The sequence below is a fragment of the Cyprinodon tularosa genome, unplaced genomic scaffold (genome assembly GCF_016077235.1).
Source record: "Cyprinodon tularosa strain WSP-4 unplaced genomic scaffold, ASM1607723v1 ctg737, whole genome shotgun sequence".
In the NCBI taxonomy this organism is placed as follows: domain Eukaryota; kingdom Metazoa; phylum Chordata; class Actinopteri; order Cyprinodontiformes; family Cyprinodontidae; genus Cyprinodon; species Cyprinodon tularosa.
Window position 1 is genome coordinate 106672 of NW_024039493.1, and position 19805 is coordinate 126476.

Here is a 19805-nt window from a genome sequence, read left to right on the forward strand (position 1 = left end):
CCGGCTTGGGTCCTCCCATCTCTGGTGCTGAAGTCACTGAGGTGGTTAAAAAGCTCCTCGGTGGCAGGGCAGGGTTGGTTAACACAGCTCTGCAACATTGCGTGGACATCGGGGGCAGTTCCCCTGGATTGGCAGACTGGGGTGGTCCCAATTTAAAAATAAATTGGACTGGAGGGTGTGTTCCAACTACAAAGGAATCACACTCTTAAGCCTCCCTGGTAAGGTCTATTCCGGGGTTCTGGAAAGGAGGGTCCGTCGGATAGTCGAATGTCAAATTCAGGAGGAGCAGTGTGGTTTTCATCCTGGCCGTGGAACCCTGGATCAGCTCTACACCCACAGCAGGATTCTGGAGGGTGCATGGGAGTTTGCCCAACCAGTCTACATGTGTTTTGTGGATCTGGAGAAGGCATTCGACCGTGTCCCTTGGGGGGTCCTTTTGGGGGTACTGAGGGAGTATGGAGTACCAGGCTCTTCAATAAGGGCTGTTAGATCTCTGTATGACGGGTTTTAGAGCCTGGTCCACATTGCCGGCAGTAAGTCTGACTCGTTTCCAATGAGGGTTGGACTTGAGGGGATCTGTTTTGGTGGCCTCAGGATTGCATCTCTGTTATTTGCAGATGATGTGGTCCTGTTGGCTTCATCAGGGAGTGATCTACAGCTCTCACTGGAGCGGTTTGCAGCCAAGTGTGAAGCGGCCGGGATGAGGATCAGTGCCTCCAAATCCAAGACTGTGGTCTAGAGCCAGAAAAGGGTAGAGTGCCTTTACCGGGTTGGGGAGGATTTGCTGCCACCAGCGGAGGAGTTTAAGTATCTTGGGGTCTTGTTCACGAATGAGGGGAAGATGGAGCGGGAGATCGATAGGCAGATTGGTGCGGCGTCTGCTGTGAAGCGTGCGCTGTACCGGTCTGTGGTGGTGAAGAGAGAGCTGAGCCAAAAAGCAAAGCTCTCGATTTACCGGTTGATCTACGTTCCTACCCTCATCTATGGTCAGGAGCTTTGGGTCACGACTGAAAGAATGAGATGCCGGATACAAGCGGCTGAAATGAGTTTTCTCCGTAGTGTGTCTGGGCTCTCCCTTAGAGATAGGGGGAGGAGCTCAGTCATCCGCAGAGGACTCAGAGTAGAGCCGCTGCTCCTCCACATTGAGAGGAGCCAGTTAAGTTCTGATTAGGATGCCTCCTGGACGTCTCCCTGGTGAGGTGTTCCAGGCACCCAGGACACGCTGGAGGGACTATGTTTCTGAGCGCCTTGGGATTCCCCCGGAGGAGCTGGACCAAGTGGCTGGGGAGAGGGACGTCTGGGCCTCCCTACTGAAGCTGCTACCCCCACGACCCGACCCCGGATAAGCAGAAGAAGATGGATGGATGAATAATCTCACTGTCTGTCTTGCCTGAACACTAGGTCCTTCTGTTCAGAGTCATGACAGGATGTAGAAACAAGTGTCACCTTACTAACATTTCAAACTCATTTTCAATACCCCGTAGCATTTTCAATAAAATGACAAAAACATAATGGTATTAAAAAAATGTACCATGGAAAAAGCAACAAATGCAATCAATAACAAAATAAATAACCCAGAAATGAAAAATCAACAACAGCAACATATGCAAACAACACGTGATGTTATTATAGATGCCAAACCAAATTAGCATCGTATTCGGATACAGAGTCTGAGTATCGGAACTTTTCACAACACTAATAGAAACAGATATGTTCTCCTGCTGGTTTGTTTTCCTGGTTTCTCTTTCTGCCCAGTCTGGATGACTGAAGGTTTCCCTCCGGTGCTTCGGCCTCCACCCACCCCCACCTTATTGTGCAGCCTGGTAACTGAGGAGGAGCGAGACAGGTTGACATTTGGAAAAAGGAGGTGGTTTGAAAGTTGTGACGTCTCAAAGCACTTTGGATTGAAACCTGATGACTATATCATTGTTTATCCTAATCACTTCTGAGGAATTACATCCCTGAAAGAAATTGAAATCTAGATAAATAATTTTTTCTTAAAATAAGTGAATTTGTTCTTGGATTGAGGAGCTAAAAGAGACATTTTGCCAAAGGAACAAAACTATTTACACTTAAAATAAGAAAACACAATTGGATCGTTTTATTTCAAATATACTTAATTTAAGATATTTTTTCTTATTTCTAGATCGTTTTTTCCATTTTGGAGCAAAAAGGGAGATTACTGATGTAATACTTTTCATCCAAACAGCCTCAATCAATAATTCAATTATATTCTATTCTATTCAGTTTATTTCTATAGCTCCAATTCACATCATGTCATCTCAGGTCACTTTCCAGTTCACCAGACCATCCAGTCAGATTGATTCAAAGTTTTCTATCTAAGGAAAACCAGCTGATTGCATCGACTCATTGACTCTTCAGCAATCCCTCACACTAAGCATGCTTGTAGCGACAGTGGAGAGGAAAAACTCCCTTTGAACAGGAAGAAACCTCCAGCAGAACCAGGCTCAGTGTGAGCGGCCATCTGCTGAGGCCCACTGGGGTTCAAGGAGACAGAAGCAGACATAGAAAAAGAAGCATAGATACAAAAGGCAACTGTCAACCAGCTCCACAGGCGGCCCCGTCCAGGAAACACGCAGCCAGGCAGACGAGCTCCGAGCCAGCTCCCATGTCAGAGGATGAAGAGAGCACATCCAGTTAGTCACAGTCAGAGAAACAGGACTACACTGGAAAACAGGCCAAGCTCCAACATCTAGAAACAAAGGTGTTGATGGCAGCAGCACAGCTGATATTTCTCTCCAGGATGGAGTCACAGCCAAACAGGAACAGACCACACTGAAAAAAAAATAGAGGTTGACAGAACTTACATTTTCTAGGCAACGTGATGCATTTGGTTTTTTGAGTTTTCCTTACTTAAATTCACTGTGGTTGAGTTTACAAAGATTTTTGAGTTCTGCCAACTTAGGTTTTTGGAGTGTTACATAGAAATTTTGAGTTCTACCAACTTAGGTTTTTGAGTTTCACCTTTAAGTTCTGAGTTCTATCAACTTTGTTTTATGAGTTTGACATATAGATTTTGAGTTCTACAAACTCAGATTTTGTAGTGTTATCTGCAAGTTGAGTTCTATCAACTCAGTTTTTTTAGTCCTACCAATCGTCTTCACTACCAATCATTCAACACACAAAAAATTATGTTAATACAACATTTTTATTGCTTCAAGCCAAACATTGCATAGATACAGTATAAAACCATGTTCAACAACATAATCTTAACTGCACAGATCAAAGTAACATGACACTGGACCAGAATGTTCTAGATTCGTAAGAGTGATGATGAGGGAAAAAACAGTAAGACACCATTTTAGTAAGAGGAAAACACACAGGTAATTTTTTGTGAAGTAAGTGTATTAACATATATGAAAAAATAACAGTTTTACAAATTTGGACGGCCTTCAGTTTGTTTTTTTCAATTGTAGTCTCTTTAAATTGGGTGCACCCTTTTAAAAAAAATAAAATGAAATAAAATGTCTTGTTTCCCAACGGAAAAAGAAAAAGGTTTTCCCTTTTTATCTCTGAGTTTTTCTTTTTAGTCCTACCACTCCGACAGGACGATGAATGCAAAAAAAGAAAGTCCTCTTCAGTCCAAATCCTTCTCCTCAGTCCAAATCCAGATGTTCACACGGTTGGCTCGCCATCTCCATTTAAGGAGAGAATCCAGAATCCAGGGTATCCAAAAAACCCAGCCTGCATAGCACAACAGGGCTTAGTTAAATCCATTCACTTCTTGTTCTTAACTGTACAGTTTATATCTCTCCAAGTATGATAAATTTCAGTGTGTAATGTAACTTTTCTAACTCATTACGAATTAACTGCTGCATTACAGGGTTAACATATAAAATGTTAATGTCACTGTTTTTCTTGTAAAGCAAATAAAATCATGAAAGCAAAAAATCCACATGTAAATAATGTAAATAACAGTAAATACCCACATCGGATTAAGAAAGTAAAATAATGTAGTCTTGTAATATTCTGTGCCTGAGTGCAACAACACTGCACTACATAAAACAATTTAGAAATTTAATAAGTTATTACACTCAACTTAATGTCTCTTTTCATTTGTACAATGAAAATAACAGGCACACTCTTTTCTCTATGCATAAACACTCACCCGCACATGCGCGGCATAAACACGCACGCGCACATGCGCATTATACACGTGCACGTGCGCTGCTTTTCCTTTCATCAGAACGTGAAAAACATGTGAACTCATGCTTCAACTCGGTGGCAATACACCACAAGGGAATGCTAACTCACGGAGCTAACCGCTAACTGTCTGTACTTTGCAGCACTCACCGGGAAAACTGGTAAGGTCCCAGGGTCGTTCCTGCGTGGTTCTCCAGATGCATAAAATTACAATGTCCGCCAATCTTCTCAAACACGAGGGAAAAAGGCTGTGCCCTTGAAGAAAGGGATAGGAAACCCCGTACCGTAGTGGGCGTGTCCATGAACATAAGCAGTGCGCATGCCCATGAGTTTACAGTTGAGGGAACTCAAAAAATCTTGTATAGGCGATTTAAAACTCCTTGTTAAACCAACTTCTGAGAATTTGAGTTGGGCAAACGTGTATTTATTTGTTAGATGTCAAATTTATATTTCTGAGTCGGATTACAATACAATTGTGTGTTAGAACAACAATTGCCATTTACTTTTTTAACAGTGCAGATGAAGCTACTATGAGAAAAAGCAGAGAGAGCAGAACGTTAGAGATTGAACTAACAGATTCTGCAGAGTGGGAGAATAGAGATAGAATGAAGCAGAATGATGAAAAAGGGGTCCCTATGTCCTCCAGCAGTCTAAGCCTATAGCAGCATAATTATACAGATAGAATGAAGCAGAATGATGAAAGGTCTAATCAAATAACAGCCACTCTGGTTAAACAGAAACATGTTATGAATAAACCTTGAGAAATAATCTGTCTTGTCTATAAACACCCTCATCCAGGCATTTTGTGGCCTTGCAGGGGAAACAGATCTTTTATAATGAGTAAATAGCAGAAATCAATATATGAAATAAGATAAATCCTTTTAAGATCCTTTAAGCTAATATGTCTTTGTCACTGAAATGGCAGATGATGAGAGGACCTTTGAACCCAGAGCTCTGAAAGGGTCTGTGATTTTTCTCCAGTGTGCCGTCAGAGCAGCAACACAAGGCCGGGTTCTGGTTCTGGAGGGGCTGGAGAAAGCGGAGAGAAACGTCCTCCCCGTCCTCAACAACCTGCTGGAGAACAGAGAGATGCAGCTGGAGGACGGCCGCTTCCTGATGTCAGCGGAGCGCTACGACAAGCTGCTGCGGGTCAGAACAGCACGCACCTCAGACACCAATCAGAGCCCTCTGAATGTGGAAAGAAGGGTGGCGGTGTGCTTGTAGCGACAGTGGAGAGGAAAAACTCCCTTTGAACAGGAAGAAACCTCCAGCAGAACCAGGCTCAGTGTGAAAGTAAAGTAAATAATACATAACACCTTTAGCTCGGAAATGATTTCATCTATGACTGAAACTTTTTAATAGTGGCTAAGGCTAAATGGCTCCTAATATAGATTATCAATCAAGGCCGAAAATATTTGGGAAGCTAATAATTTTTACTTCCTCCAAACAAATCAGCTCAAGTATCAGAAGGTTCAAAAGGTCAACGCTTATCAAGGAGCCTGACTTCAGGTTCGGATCAATATTTAAATAAGTCAACAATTGGAAAATGCTAATATCAAAGATAAAGGTAGGCTTTGTGCACCAGGTAGCCAAGGATCTGCTGAAACACATTCAAACAATAATGCAGAAGGAATCCGTCGATACAATGAAACCGCTTCCATCCTATTAACTGTTGAATGGAGGCATTAGGTGTTCGGTTTGGGAGTTAAAGACGAGAATGCTGGATGCTTTTTTACTTTAAGGCAATGAGTTTGACGTAAAATAGAGTGCAACAATGCAGAGCAGTTTACCTTCTACCAGCAGGTACCATCCACCAACACTAACTGCACCCACTTCCAGTTTAGAGAAGCCATCATTACGTACCTGTACCTCCGCTAAAGGCTTCCTAGAAGAATCCCTTCCTCTGGTCGACAATTTCCGCTCCTGACTTTTGACATTAAATCTCTGCGCCTGCATCCATGAAGCAGACTGGTTACACATCTGTCTGAGCTGGGCGGCTGCTGGGAGAAGGCGGCGCTCTGAGCGCCTAGGCTCTGTCGTGCATCTCTTAGCCAACGCTCTGTCATTGCTGGTTCAAACTGGAGCCAGACTGAAACGTTCCTACGTTCCACCACCCTCAGGGACGTTTCTAGCATGTTCTCCTCTCTTCTGGCTGTAATTGTTACTCTGTGCGCCTCCTCCCACCCGCTCCCACGGCCTGCTAAAATCTCACTGAACTGATGGTTAAATTACAATCCAGTAAGTGGTAGAGGGGTAATTCCCCTGTCTCTGGTCTCCTTTGTGATACTATGCCACACATATGTACCAACCTGCTAGAGGGTCTGATGCTAACGGCGCCCCTCCTGGTCTGAAGCTTCGTTTGATGTGTTTCAATTAGAAACAGCAATTAGACTGTGGAGAAAATGCTATTTTTTTGTATAGCTATATTCAAAATATCAGCCAAACCCCAACCAGAAGCCCTAGAAGTTCACCTCCTGCTGAAGCTCGATGACCTTCAGTGCAGCCAGGGCTGAGCTGCATCAAGAAGGCCAAACATCACTACAACAGGGAGGTGGAGGATCACTTCTCCAACTCCAACTCCCAAGGCCTTCAGCTTCTCACAGACTACAGGAGCGCGAACACCTCCCCCACCTCCTCAGATGTCTCCGTCCTCAACGAGCTTAACAACTTCTATGCTCGTTTTGAGAGAGGGAGCAGTAGAGCTGCAGCCACTGACTCCTCTCCACCGACGTAAAAGCGGTCTTCAGCAGGATTGGAGCCCACAAGGCTGCAGGTCCTGAAGGCATCGCTGGATGTTTCCTCAGGGCAGCTGGTAGCAGCGCTAACACACCTCTTCAAACTGCAAAAATTATCTAGAAATAAGTAAAAATGTCTTAAATTAAGTGTATTTACCCATAATTTGAGTCAGTAAATGAGATGATTTGCCAATTAAATTTGTATTTTTAGTCTTGAAATAAGATATTTAGATAATATTCACTTAAAATAAGACAATGCAATTTTGTTTTCTTATTTTAAATGTAAATTGTCTTGTTCCATTGGCCAGATGTCTCTTTTACCTCCTCAATCCAAGAAAAAATGCACTTATTTTAAGAAGTAATCCTGATTTAGATTTTTCCAGTTCAACCTGTCCCTGTCCCACGCTGTAGTCAGACCTGCTTCAAGTCTGCTTCCATCGTCCCTATCCACAAGAACTCCAACCCATCCAGACTCATTGACCCCCATCCTCCCCACCTTCTCCAGAAGCACCATAGAGAGCGTTCTGACCACCCCCCCATCCTCCCCACCTTCTCCAGAAGCTCCATAGAGAGCGTTCTGAGCAGCTGTCTCACTGTGTGGTGTGGAGGCTGCAGCGCCTCAGACTGGAAGAAGGTGAGAACAGCAGAGAGGATCATGGGGGCTCCTCTTCCCTCCATTAAAGACATTTCATCCCAGCGCTGCGTGTCCCGAGCCCGTGACATCATCAATGACCCCTCACCCCCCCACCATGGACTGTTCTCCCTGCTGCCCTCTGGGAAGAGGCTTCCCAGCATTCAATGCAGGACCAGCAGGTTCTGCAGCAGCTTCTTCCCCACCGCCATCACACTGATGAACTGATGGAAAAACTAAATCACAGACTCTGCATCACACTGATAACGTCATATTTGCATTACATGCATTTTGCACCATTTTTTCTTTATTTATTTATTACTTTCTTTATTTTGCACTACTCTGAACCTTCCACATCAGTGCCTTTTGCAGCATCTCTCTCCCACAGTTTACTTTGTGACCACGGCTGCACTTTATAAAAGGAAATGTTGACTTCACTGCTAAGCTGCTCATTCACAGTTGAAAAGCTGGATGCATTCGAATATCGTTTTGTATACTCTGTGTATGCAAGATGACAACAAAGTCTGAGTCTAAGTCGGTAGTCCTCACCCTTATCATCACCGAGTGCTTTGAGCGGCTGGTTCTAGCTCACCTCAGATCCTGCCTGCCCCCAATGCTGGACCCCCACCAATATGCATACAGGCAGAACAGGAGCACAGAGGATGCCGTCTACATTACACACCTCGTCAGTAAAGCCTGGTTAATACCTAGAAACCAGGTCGTCTGCGTGTGTCCCAGTTAATGCAGATATGCGCCGCCCCCTTCCACAGACCCTCTGCTGCACCTCCCTTAAATTGTAGATGAGCGCAGAAAGGAGGCCTCTGATTGGTCAGATCTACATCCGCTCTACTCTATGCATATTTCCTGTTTGGTTCCTTAGCGGCTTGTTCTGTTTGTCTGACCGTCATGTTGGAAAACAACTGAAGATGGAGCAGCTAGCAGAGCGAGGTGAGAACGCTGGGACCCTTTTCCCACCTGGATCCCCGCTCTTTTTGGCCCTCATGTCCCTCAGCTCCCACTTCCTCACCGCCTCGGCCGTATCTAGACCCACAGCTAGTTGCTGATTGGCCCTCTGGCGTGGTGGCGTGGAATAACAGCGCAGACCACACTTCAATATTGGGCAGAAATCGAAAAATATCTGCGACACGCTGCTGAGGGGGATAACCAGACCTTTAGTGGGAGTTTTCAGAGTTGCTAGAAGTCGCGTGTCTGAGCCTGTTTACAGACAGACAGAAAAACACTGGAAGGGACTGGAGCTGGACGATCTCAACATCTTAAATGATCAACTGTTAGAACTCCAAGCTATACCTGCCTCTAACTGATCTAAGGTTAAGTGCCTTGCACGAGGGCACATTGAGACAGGAGTTTCCATCCAAAAGGCTCCATCTGTGGAAAACCCCGGTGTCTCCTCATCCTGCAACGCCTCCTCCCTTCCCTGCAGGGAAGTCAGCACAGATCTCGTCTGGATCACTCAGAGGTAGCAGAAAACTGCGGAGCAGCAGCGCTGTGGAACGACATTAGCTCTGCTTTCAATCACAGAGCCTCTGCGTTAGTCACACATTCATAGCTCTGCTCAGACAGCCAATGACGGCGTGAGAGCCGCCAGCAGAGCGCCGCATTCACCCGGAGCTGCACGACTTCACTGCTGCTGGACCGTCGTGCATTTATGCCTGCTTATTTCACATGGAAAAGTCTTCACACCTCTACGGCACTTTGTCTGGTTGCAACAGAAAACTTTGATGTGTTTTATTTGGGTTTTATGTCCTTTATGAAAAAACCGTGAAGTGGAGGAAAAATAAAAAACAGTAAAAAAAAAAGCTTCAATCTAAACTGAACAGCGTGACATATATTTGGATTCAGTCAACCAACTGTGATGCTGATAGAAACATCAGACTGAGGTCTGTACTTTAACTAGGCCATTATAAAGCACTAATCTAATCTGATCTAATCTATTCTGCTCTAGGTTTTAGCTGATAGCTGTTAGCGAGAAGCAAACTTCATCAGACCCTTAAAGTCGTAGGGAAATCATATTTAAATGTCAAATTATTCTGGCTTAAACATGTATATAAATGTACTCTTTATCAGACAGTATTGAACACCTAAATTCGGCCAATCATATATCAACGGTCATCTGTCAATCAAATGTTTTCGGTCATAGCATCTTGATTCATATGTCGCAGCTAATATCACAACGGTTGAAATCAGAATCCTTTCCTTTCCCATTGAGTTGCGTCCCAGTGTTCACGGGGATGGACGTCTGTGTCTTCGGCAGGCGTAGAGCTAACAGAACTGGCAGCGTTGCGAGGCAAGGGCTCAAACATGTACGGCTGGAAGCCTTCTACACCAAACCAAGCTTCTGCCGCCCTGGCGTCCTCTTCCACAACATCTTCGTCCCCGCTTTCCTCCTCTAAATAAAAAATGGATGACGGAGGAGACTCATCCACGACCTCCGACACTAAACTCTCCTCCTCTTGCATGTTTCCGCTGTCCATAGCGTTCCTTGACAGCGTCGTTTCTAAGTCACCAATTTAGTGCTACTTGGTCCCAATGGAATTTCCCATTGGGAACCTGCTAGCACTAAGTTGCTAACTGGTTAGCAAGATGCTTCCCACAAACCAGACACAACCAAACATGCTTGCGAACCTTCCGCCACAACAATCCCGCCCCCTTGATAATCGACCGATCACATTCACTTTATTCACTCGTGTAAAGTCGGGCACCACTGGGAGAATTTGGAAATGCAACGCTTGGAACAGCCGCTTCCCTACGACTTTAAGGTTGTCTTTTCTTGCTAAAAGCCGAAAAAGATTTTTTTAGGTTGCATTTATTATGGATTCACCAACATCAACCGTGTCGGTTACTGTTGGTCCTTTTAAAACAGATCAGCATCGGTTAGGTAACTAAAACTGGGCTGATGTTAATAACCAATCTAAAATTCAGCGGCTGCTATGACATAATCGGCCTGATTCGTTGGCCAATTTCGTCATAGTGCCGTAACCCCTCCCTCCTGCCATCTTCCAGCAGTGACGTCACGGTGCGGTAAGCCTAGCGCCATTCTCCCCGCTTTCCAAGCTAAATCAATGGGAACTACTAGACACATCTGCAATCAACAACAATTATTGAAGATTTCCAGAGGACTTCACCATTGAAATTCACCAGAGCTACAGTGAAACTGACAATGCCCACGTGCATGGCAGCTGGATGCTGGAATACATCGGGTAAAAGTGAAAAAAAGAGTTATTTCACCTTTCTGATTCCTGATCCTCCACGGACGGGTTGGTCGTTGGATTGCCAACTTGAAGAGGGAGGATTTGCCATCGAACTTCTGGCCAGAGAAAAAACCCGTAATATGTAGCCAACATTTGGAAGAAGAATGTTTTCAAGATGACTTGGATAATAGCGCGTTGTGACAAACACCAGATACAGCACTGGGACTTGATCAACAGCCGATACCGCACCGTGACGTCACTAACCAGTAGGTGGCAGTAGTGTTCTTTGACAAACATGGATGCCTCCAGTAAAGCACATTCACATGAAAATTACTCTGAATTAAAAACACTGATCATTTATTGAACAGGATGGAATCATTTCAGATTTAAAGAACTTTCAGAAGTTTGGATTCTGAATATGAGCGACGTTTCCTTTGACAATTTAGTCAATAATTTTTAGGACAAAAATATTTGAGTTTGAGTTTAATTAATTTTTTATTTGTTTGAACATGATTTGAGCTTAAATCAAACTTTTTTCTGTTGCCCAAACCCAGTAAAAACACAGGAAAGTCCAACAATTGTTGCGTTAAAGTTTCAACAGAATTTATTCCAATATTTCTATTGGGTATTGATAGTGGAAAAACTTTGTAGCGGTGCATCCTTCCCGTTTCTTACATAATTATTTATTTTTTACATGCTGACATGTCTTGCATGATGTTCGATGAAGATTCTTCAGAGAAATCTGTTGCAGCTGCGGTGAAAGGAAAGCAGCAGATGCGAGGATTGGAGGAGCAGCTAAGATGAGTCACAGAGCCACATGTGTGCGCGCCGTCATCCATGGAGGTCGCCAACATGGAGGGAGCGGTCGTCTGTGGCAACCAACCGCCGAGATAGGAGGTGGGCGGGGACACACGCGTGTACACAGGTTCAGAGTTAAGCAAAGTGGAACAACCCCCCCCGCTGTCCAATGTCAACACACTGAGCACGAGGACACGGTGACTTTATGCTATAGTGACGGCAGGATGGAGTGATTCTGGAGTCAGCTGTGGTGGTGAGGCGTTCAGGGGGAGAGATCAGGTCCGTGTGGCATCTGCTAAAGTATTCACCCCCCCTCAACTATCTCTTGTGTCTCACTGGTGTTTAAAGAGACAGAGCGACACTGAGAAGAGAATAAATCCAATCCAGTTTTTATTTCATTGAAAAAAAAGATCGAATTAATAAAATGACTGTCATTTCTTACACTTCATTTACTTTTTTACATTTACGAGATAGTTTAGATTTATATTTATTCATTTATTGACAGGGTCAGTGTAGATTAATAAGCATTCCTAAAAATGCAACAGAATTAGCTGACTAAGGAAAACCGTAAGTCACAGAGATTTGAGATTTGGCAGGTACATACTGTATATCTCACCAAATAGACAGCGGCGCTAAGCTGCGAGGGCCGCCAATACCGCTCGCGGTTTTAATTACGTTTGAAATAGTGGTTCCACCTGATAAATATTCCTCCATGCATTTCTGTCACACAAATACAACTTTATTTCCACTTTATAGTTTGGAAGCCAAACTGGCTTTAATTTCCATATCTAATTTCAGGCTAAATTTGCTCCTAAGAGTTTCGGGGCTTAAGAGGTTAAAACTCAGAGGTTCATCTTCCATGAGAACACAGACCTTCAACAAACAGATAGAGCTTAGATTGGTAGATATCTGTAGTAGAAGGGTCTAGTCAAAGTCCTGACACAGACTGAGTGCGTGACCAGCTGCTGTGCTTTCATCTACAGACCTCTCAGATACGTGCTATATGAGCACACCACACTTCTCAGATTGCTATCTCTAAAAACATTTAATTCACCTCCACTTCCTGAGCAGGTCTGCCTTTGGTTCGGCGTCACGTCATCTAAAGCAGAGGTTTTGTAGATGTAATCCATCAGAATATCCTGTAGCCATTCGCTTCCAAAACTCCTAAATATCCAGCTTCTCATTTCTTCCTGCTTTTCCAGACGCCTGCAGAGGTTTGCTGATCCTCTACGCTTCTTTAAAACAAACTTCTGCCCAGAGTCTACTTTCCCCAAAGTTTCTAAATATACCGGCCTTCATCCTGAATAATGGAGGCGGGGTGGAGTGGGGCAGTCAATAATTAAGTGGTTCCTTAGCTGTGGGAGGACGGGACTCGTTTGCTGCGCAGAGGAAAAGCGGCCAAGTGAGCTTAGGTGTCACAGAATTAGAGCAACATCCGCTCATTAAGTCCTGCATGACAGAAGCAGATCAGACCTGGCATTTCATCTGTGGAGGAACATTTCCTCTCATCTTCTGTTTGATGTCATGTTTAACCCAGACCCTGAAACAGAGACTAGTTCATCCTAAAAACCAAACCTCCAGACCTAATCTGAGCAGAGTGTCTGCAGGTCAATGCAGGGAGGAATGATCTAATCTTTATATTGGAGAAACCAAACAACCTCTCCACAGACGCATGGCCCAACACAGAAGAGCGCCCTGCTCCGGACAAGACTACATCTACATCTGATGGACAAAGGACATTCTTTGGAGGACCAGAATGTTCACATTTTGGACAAAGAAGACAGGTGGTTTGAGAGGAAGGAAGCATCTATGTTAAGAAAGAAAAACCAACCTTAAAGTTGTAGGGAAGCGGCTGTTCCAACCGCTGTATTTCCGAATTCTCCGAGTGGATCCCGACTTTACACGAGTGAATAAAGTGAATCTGATTGGTTGATCTGATTATCAAGGGGGTGGGATTGTTGTGGCGGAAGGTTCGCAAGCAAGTTTGGTTGTGGCCGATTTGTCGGAAGCATCTTGCTAACCAGTTAGCAACTTAGTGCTAGCAGGTTCCCAATGGGAAATTCCATTGGGACCAAGTAGCACTAAATTGGTGACTTAGAAACGACGCTGTCAAGGAACGCTATGGACAGCGGAAACATGCAAGAGGAGGAGAGTTTAGTGTCGGAGGTCGTGGATGAGTCTCCTCCGTCATCCATTTTTTATTTAGAGGAGGAAAGCGGGGACGAAGATGTTGTGGAAGAGGACGCCAGGGCGGCAGAAGCTTGGTTTGGTGTAGAAGGCTTCCAGCCGTACATGTTTGAGCCCTTGCCTCGCAACGCTGCCAGTTCTGTTAGCTCTACGCCTGCCGAAGACACAGACGTCCATCCCCGTGAACACTGGGACGCAACTCAATGGGGAAGGAAAGGATTCTGGTTTCAACCGTTGCGTATATTAGCTGCGACACATGAATCAAGATGCTATGACCGGAAACATTTGATTGACAGATGACCGTTGATATATGATTGGCCGAATTTAGGTGTTCAGGCTGACGTAAAACTAACTGGCCTGCAGAAGATAACGGGGGAAAAAAAATAAACTTTAAGACAGGATTTTTATTTTAAATAGAAATGTTCTAACTTTTGGGACAGTATGGTCTGATAAAGAGAACATTTATATACTATATTTGACATTTAAATTTGATTTCCCTACAACTTTAAGCTTCCAAAAACCTACAATTCAGCAATAGAGTTGATTCCTTCCCGCTATCATCGCAGCCCCAACCCCTTTACAGCGGAACAGAAGACCTCTCCTATTCACCAGGCCAACAATTCCCCCTAACGACCCCCCTTTCAGAGACATAGACAGGTATGGGGCATTGCAGGCTAACAAAGAAGCCAAACGACCCCCATTCCAAAGGGGGGGACCCGTTCATCAATTTTGTCAGGACTCCTTTCTTTGTGTTTCTGTGTTTGTCTCCCTTCCTCCACCAGGAGGCGCCTGGTTCTGGTCCACCTCCTCTCACACCTGCTGATGGTTTCCTCGTTAACGGAGTGTTCTTAAGCTGCTGACTGCCACTTCCTCGACGCCAGAGTGTTTGCCAGTTTAGGGTACTCTAGTCATGCTTAGTTTGTGTCAACCAGAGTTTAACTTTGTTTTGTCTTTGCCTCTTAGCAGGAGGTTGTCCTGCTAACTGGATTTTCGGACCTTCTCTCCCTGGAAGGATAAACTGAGCTTCAAACTGAGCTGGGATTCAAACAGGAGGTTTGGATCCACTTTCCCCAAGAGATCGTTTGAGCTTCTCACTGAGAAAGGGATTAATCTCCACTACGACCCGTTCAAGTACCGCAGGAAATCTGATTGGCAGTCAGTATCTCGGTTCTCCAACTATCAACCGCATTCTGGGTAAACCTGTTCCGCCCTCCACCGAATCAGACAAACACTGGAACCACGGCACATAGACAGGAGTCAAGGATACAACAACTTCTCTGGAAACGTGAGTCAGCAACCAAAACCTCTTCTCCAAGTTTCACGAGTCAGATTCCCCACTGAGCCTGAACTAACCGATGTGTCTTCCCCTCACGTTGAGCAGTGTTCAGAGCAACACTTCTCCTCCTGTTTTATTTCTTCAATGAAACCCGTTAAACCTTTTCCCTGGTCTCTCTGTTCGCTTTTCTGCATTTTTGGGTCAGAACTTTGTAACATCATGACAAATTTCTATTTGCATGTTTTCTAAACAAAAACAAGGCTTTGTTGGGCTACGTCTTCAAACTTGGAGACAAAGTCCAGTGGATTGTTAACTTTTTTGGAGTTAGCCCAGAGTTAAAAATGGCTGCAGCTTTAGAGGTGAGAAATAAGCTCAATATAATCCATCAAACAGCCTCCGCCTGCATCGTTCAGTTCATTTACAGCCTGAAATGGAAGCTGTGGAAGAAGGTGTCTGGATATCTGAGATTTAGAAGCACTTTTTACATTCCCTTTAACAGGCAGACTAATTTCTGCCTGGAATAACTGATGCATATAATTTAAATCCTGAACTATGACACAGACTTCATGCAGGCGATGTCATCAAACAAGGATCTGATCATTTATCTATCTCCCACTGTGCAGCGAGGCCTTCCTTTACCAGCTGACATCATCTTTTCTCATAAGGCCAGTTACTAAACAACTTTAATAACTTTATTCCTACAAAAATACGTTGTTTTTAATTTGTTCAGTATTTGCAGAGCCTCCAATAAATACGACTATTTCACAACACAGTTTGATCTGCTGAGCAGGAGATCCTCCAGCAGGGAACGGATCAAAGCAGAAAAGCAACAGAAGCAGCTCGCTGCATGCAGCGGCTGCTGGGTGAGAGCCCATCCTGGACGCACCTCCAAAACAGAAACAACCAACCACCCACCGAGGATGACTGGAGACGAGCCACACGGAGCAGAGCCAAACGGATCTGCTGAAGGATCTAAACCATCAGAAACATCTAGGACTGAATCAATCCATCAGATTAATCAAATACTGAATAACCGTCAAATAATCTAATAATCGATGAAGGAAGTATAGAGACTGTAAAACATGCCTTCAGCTGACAGAGCGACCCACTAAGAGCAGGAATTATACCAAGATTGGACAAAAAAAAATGAGTTTTTTTGTATTTAAGATTAAAAAAAACTTTTCATCCAGAACTACACAAGTGGAAAAGTTTTAGTTTAGTTCCTGGTTTAATTCTGTAAAAAAATCTACTTTAAGGAACCTTTTGCTATTTGATCATCAATAGAAAAGATAATCAACAGATTAAAATCAATTTGCAAAATAATCGTTAGTTGCAACCCTAAAAGCATCACTCCTTGAAAATATCCATTTTATATCAAAGGTAAACCCCACATTAATTATATTATTATCTTTCATTTTTCTGTATGATACTATAGTAACAAACAGGGGACCGTATGGGGGGGGGGGGTTAGGAAGATTCTAAGGGCCCTTTTTTTAATCTTTTAACTATTTTTTTTCCTACTTGCTTTGATTCTGTTTTATTTTCCTATATTTTAATCATGTAAAGCACTTTGCATTGTCTTTGTACTGAATTGTGCTATACAAATAAATTGTGAGGAGGGCCCCAAAAGAAGAAGAAGAAGAAGAATTGTCCCGTTAAAATTTTCAAATATAAAAAGAAAATCCAGCAGCGAAATAAATAATGTTTGTGTTTTTCCTCATTTTTCAGCAGTAAACAGCGAGAAGCATGAATATATTGACCAAACCCCCCCGTCCTGCATCAGGTCCCCTCATGTCACCGGCAGGTTGCTCGTACCGCGGCTCCAAAGTGTAAATGTATTTTTTGGTGAGGGATAAAAAGCAGAGGGTATTGCTGCAGAGCCTCATTGCTGAGCCAAACCACTGAATTTAATGGTGAAATCCAGGTTCTGTTCAGACCCAGTAGAACCAGTAGAACCTGGATCCATCAGCCAGGGCGGGATTTACCATTAGGCAATTCTACGCAGCTGCCTAGGGCCCCATGGTCCTGGGGGCCCCATAAAATTCTGTTTCCATGTATGGTTAATACAACTATTGCTTATTTCTGCACATTAATTATGTTTTTGATAAAAATCCTTTGGCTAAAATGCCATCAGAACGCTGATAATATTAAGTGTGTCTCAGCCCCCCCTTCAGTGTCCACCATATTGGATCAGTCCATTTGCTGCACATGTTCAGAAAGGTCCAAACAGACAGCAGCAAACCATTTGAAAACAAACCATGCAAAGAGCAGTGTTGCCAACTTAGCGCTTTAGTCGCTATATTTAGCCACTTTTCAGACCCCTCTAGCACTTTGATTTCTAAAAAGCTCCTAGCGCCAAATCTAGAGACTTTTTTCTCCTACTGGAGACTTTGGAGACAACATCTAAAAGCAGCGAACTCTGCTCTCCAGAGCGAGTAGATTGGTAACCCCGCCTCCTGCTCTCCTCTATCTTGTCTGCTGTCATGATTCATGCTGCTATTATTTCATCCAAATGAAAAATGGAGAACAGATAAGCAGATCATGGCTTGTCTACAGTGAAAAGAAGGACTGGGTTATTTACTTTGGCCTTTTTGGAAACACAGGAAGGAGCAATCAGCTAAGTGAGCTTAGTGCTTGGAAAAAATCTTTCATTCCTTTAGAGACAGCATGAAAAGTCAGCTGAGTACAAAACATAGAGAGGAAAACAAGAAGAAAAGGGACAAGAAGAGAGGGACACAACCTAGAACAGATAATGGATGTCTATTCTATTAACATTTCTCTATCTGGAGAATGGGGCTGTTTGATGTGTTGTCTTCTTCATTCAGAGGGCCCCCTGCCTGTCTTTGCCTAGGGCCCCACATTTCCTAAAGCCGGCCCTGATTTTAAATAGTGATCATAAATGAAACAAATCAATTCATCTTTACAGCAGTTTAAAAGCTTACATAGATTTTTTTTTGTGTGTGGGGACCAATATCAATGTCTTCAGTGGTTGTAGACGAAATATATCAGTGGGGCGTGATGGGGCCACAAGCATACAAAAAAGAAAAACTAGGACAAGAGTGTTTAGTATTCTATAGAGCCATAGAGCCCAGGTTGCAGAGTTGATCTAACGGATACAAACTGTGATCATTTCTCACTACAGGTGAAGCTAAAACTGCCTGCAAGTTCTAAATAATTATTCAACTAAATTTTCCAGGCAAAATAATAAATCAGTCCAAGATACAAATCAGTATTAGTCTCTGCTTTCATGACAAATGATCATTAGAAATAGATTTAGTTACACTGCAATAACAGATCTTTAAAAAGTATATTTTTTTAAATAATTGCATAAATTTTTGTTGTGTGTTTTTTCAGTAAGTGTTGCACTGATACCGATACCAGTATCAGGCGGGCCCCGATCCAGCTCTAAAATGGTGGCATCGGTATCGGCGAGTACCGACCAATAGGGCACCGAAAGTTTCTTCAACTATTGTCGCCCATTCCAGGTAGGCAATAGAAAGTTCTACTGGATTCACTTTGTTTTAGTCTTTTTCCTGCTTCACAAAGGAAGGCAGCAGCTTGACATGAAGCCATGATGGCGATTATTTTACATCCAGGTAGGATGCAGTTCTTCATAGATACACACACATCAGTTTCAGTATAGGCTGATACTGCACAGCCAGGTATCGGGGCCAAAAAATGGCATCAGTGCATCACTACTTTCAGTACAGGGGCCATTAAAGGGACCAGTGCTATATGGGCAGAGGCCCCCCTGTGGTCCCCCGTCTAGAACTGCCTCTGAATGTCTTTTATGGGGCCCCAAAAACCTGGTAGCGGCCCTGCTAACAAATTAATTAATGTTAAACCCAGTAGAACCAGTAGAACCTGGATCCACCAGCAACAGGTTGGTTCCACGTTTCCAGTAAATCAGGGTGGGGGGGCTTACCTTGCTCCTGATCTGACCGGAGGTGGACACCTTCCGGATCAGTTTCTGGGGTCCCTCCTGCTCCGCGTCGCTGTCGGAGGACTCGTCCACCGCCCCGGGTCCGGGTCCAGGTCCGGGTCCGGCCGCGGCGGCCTCCACATGGGCATGGACCCCCGCGGCGGCCCCCTTCTCCGGCTCCTGTGGGGCACAGGAAGAAGAGCGGGGCCGGTTAGACTGCGCTGCTCCCCGGGAACAAGCGTCTCTCCTCGCTGTCATCTCCCCACGCCGCGGAGGGAAGGATGCTCCGTGGGTCGGTGGGCTCCACGCCCCCCCACCCACCCACCGAGGGGCAGACCCACGGACAGCGCCACACCACCGCTACCTCCACAGAGGGACGGAAAATGTCTCAAAGTGGACTGAAAGTCTGTCCTGTAACGGACAGAGAGACAGGCTGGTCCTGAAGCAGCAGGACGGTGGCCGGTAAAGCCCAAAACAGCCAAACTAAACCCACCTGACTTTAGAAACTACTGAAAACCAGCAATAAAAGCAAAGCAGCCGCTCTCAGCTTAGTTTAACTTTAACTTTGGACAGAAAATCCAACTTTGGCACTTTTTCCCCGCAGTAAAAAAACGATCTAACGGAACCGCCGAAGTGAGAAACGGACGGAGTGAGAGGAGTCCTCCTCCGGCCGGTGCGGGGCTTTAACTGACCAGTTCCTCCCAGGCAGGGCTGCGGCTGTAGGGGAGAACCTCCTCCATGGCGCCAGAGTTTCAGCTCCGCGTTGACAGGGAGACAAACACCGAAGAGGAGGAATCAGAGACCTGCTTCACCGCCGCTGAGGAGGAGACGAGCAGCCTGTCCGAGTCCTCCCTCCGCTCTGCCTCCTCTCTCAGCTCGGACC

The 19805-nt window shown here is 44.5% G+C and overlaps 1 protein-coding gene across 3 annotated transcripts in view; it reads right to left on the reverse strand.

Moving 5' to 3' along the window:
* The window catches only part of LOC119772986 (diacylglycerol kinase eta-like), a 125812-nt gene extending 106007 nt beyond the window's left edge, over positions 1–19805 (reverse strand). Inside the window, exons 1-2 of one of the 3 annotated variants that reach the window (XM_038269719.1) lie at positions 19615–19805; positions 18926–19102 (exon numbers count right to left, since the gene is read on the reverse strand). In XM_038269719.1, coding sequence (XP_038125647.1) covers positions 18926–19102; positions 19615–19662 — 225 coding nt within the window. In that variant the 5' untranslated portion in view covers positions 19663–19805. Of the gene's footprint in view, positions 1–18925; positions 19266–19614 lie in introns of those variants that run through there. The other 2 variants (XM_038269718.1, XM_038269720.1) reach the window with 2 other exon arrangements.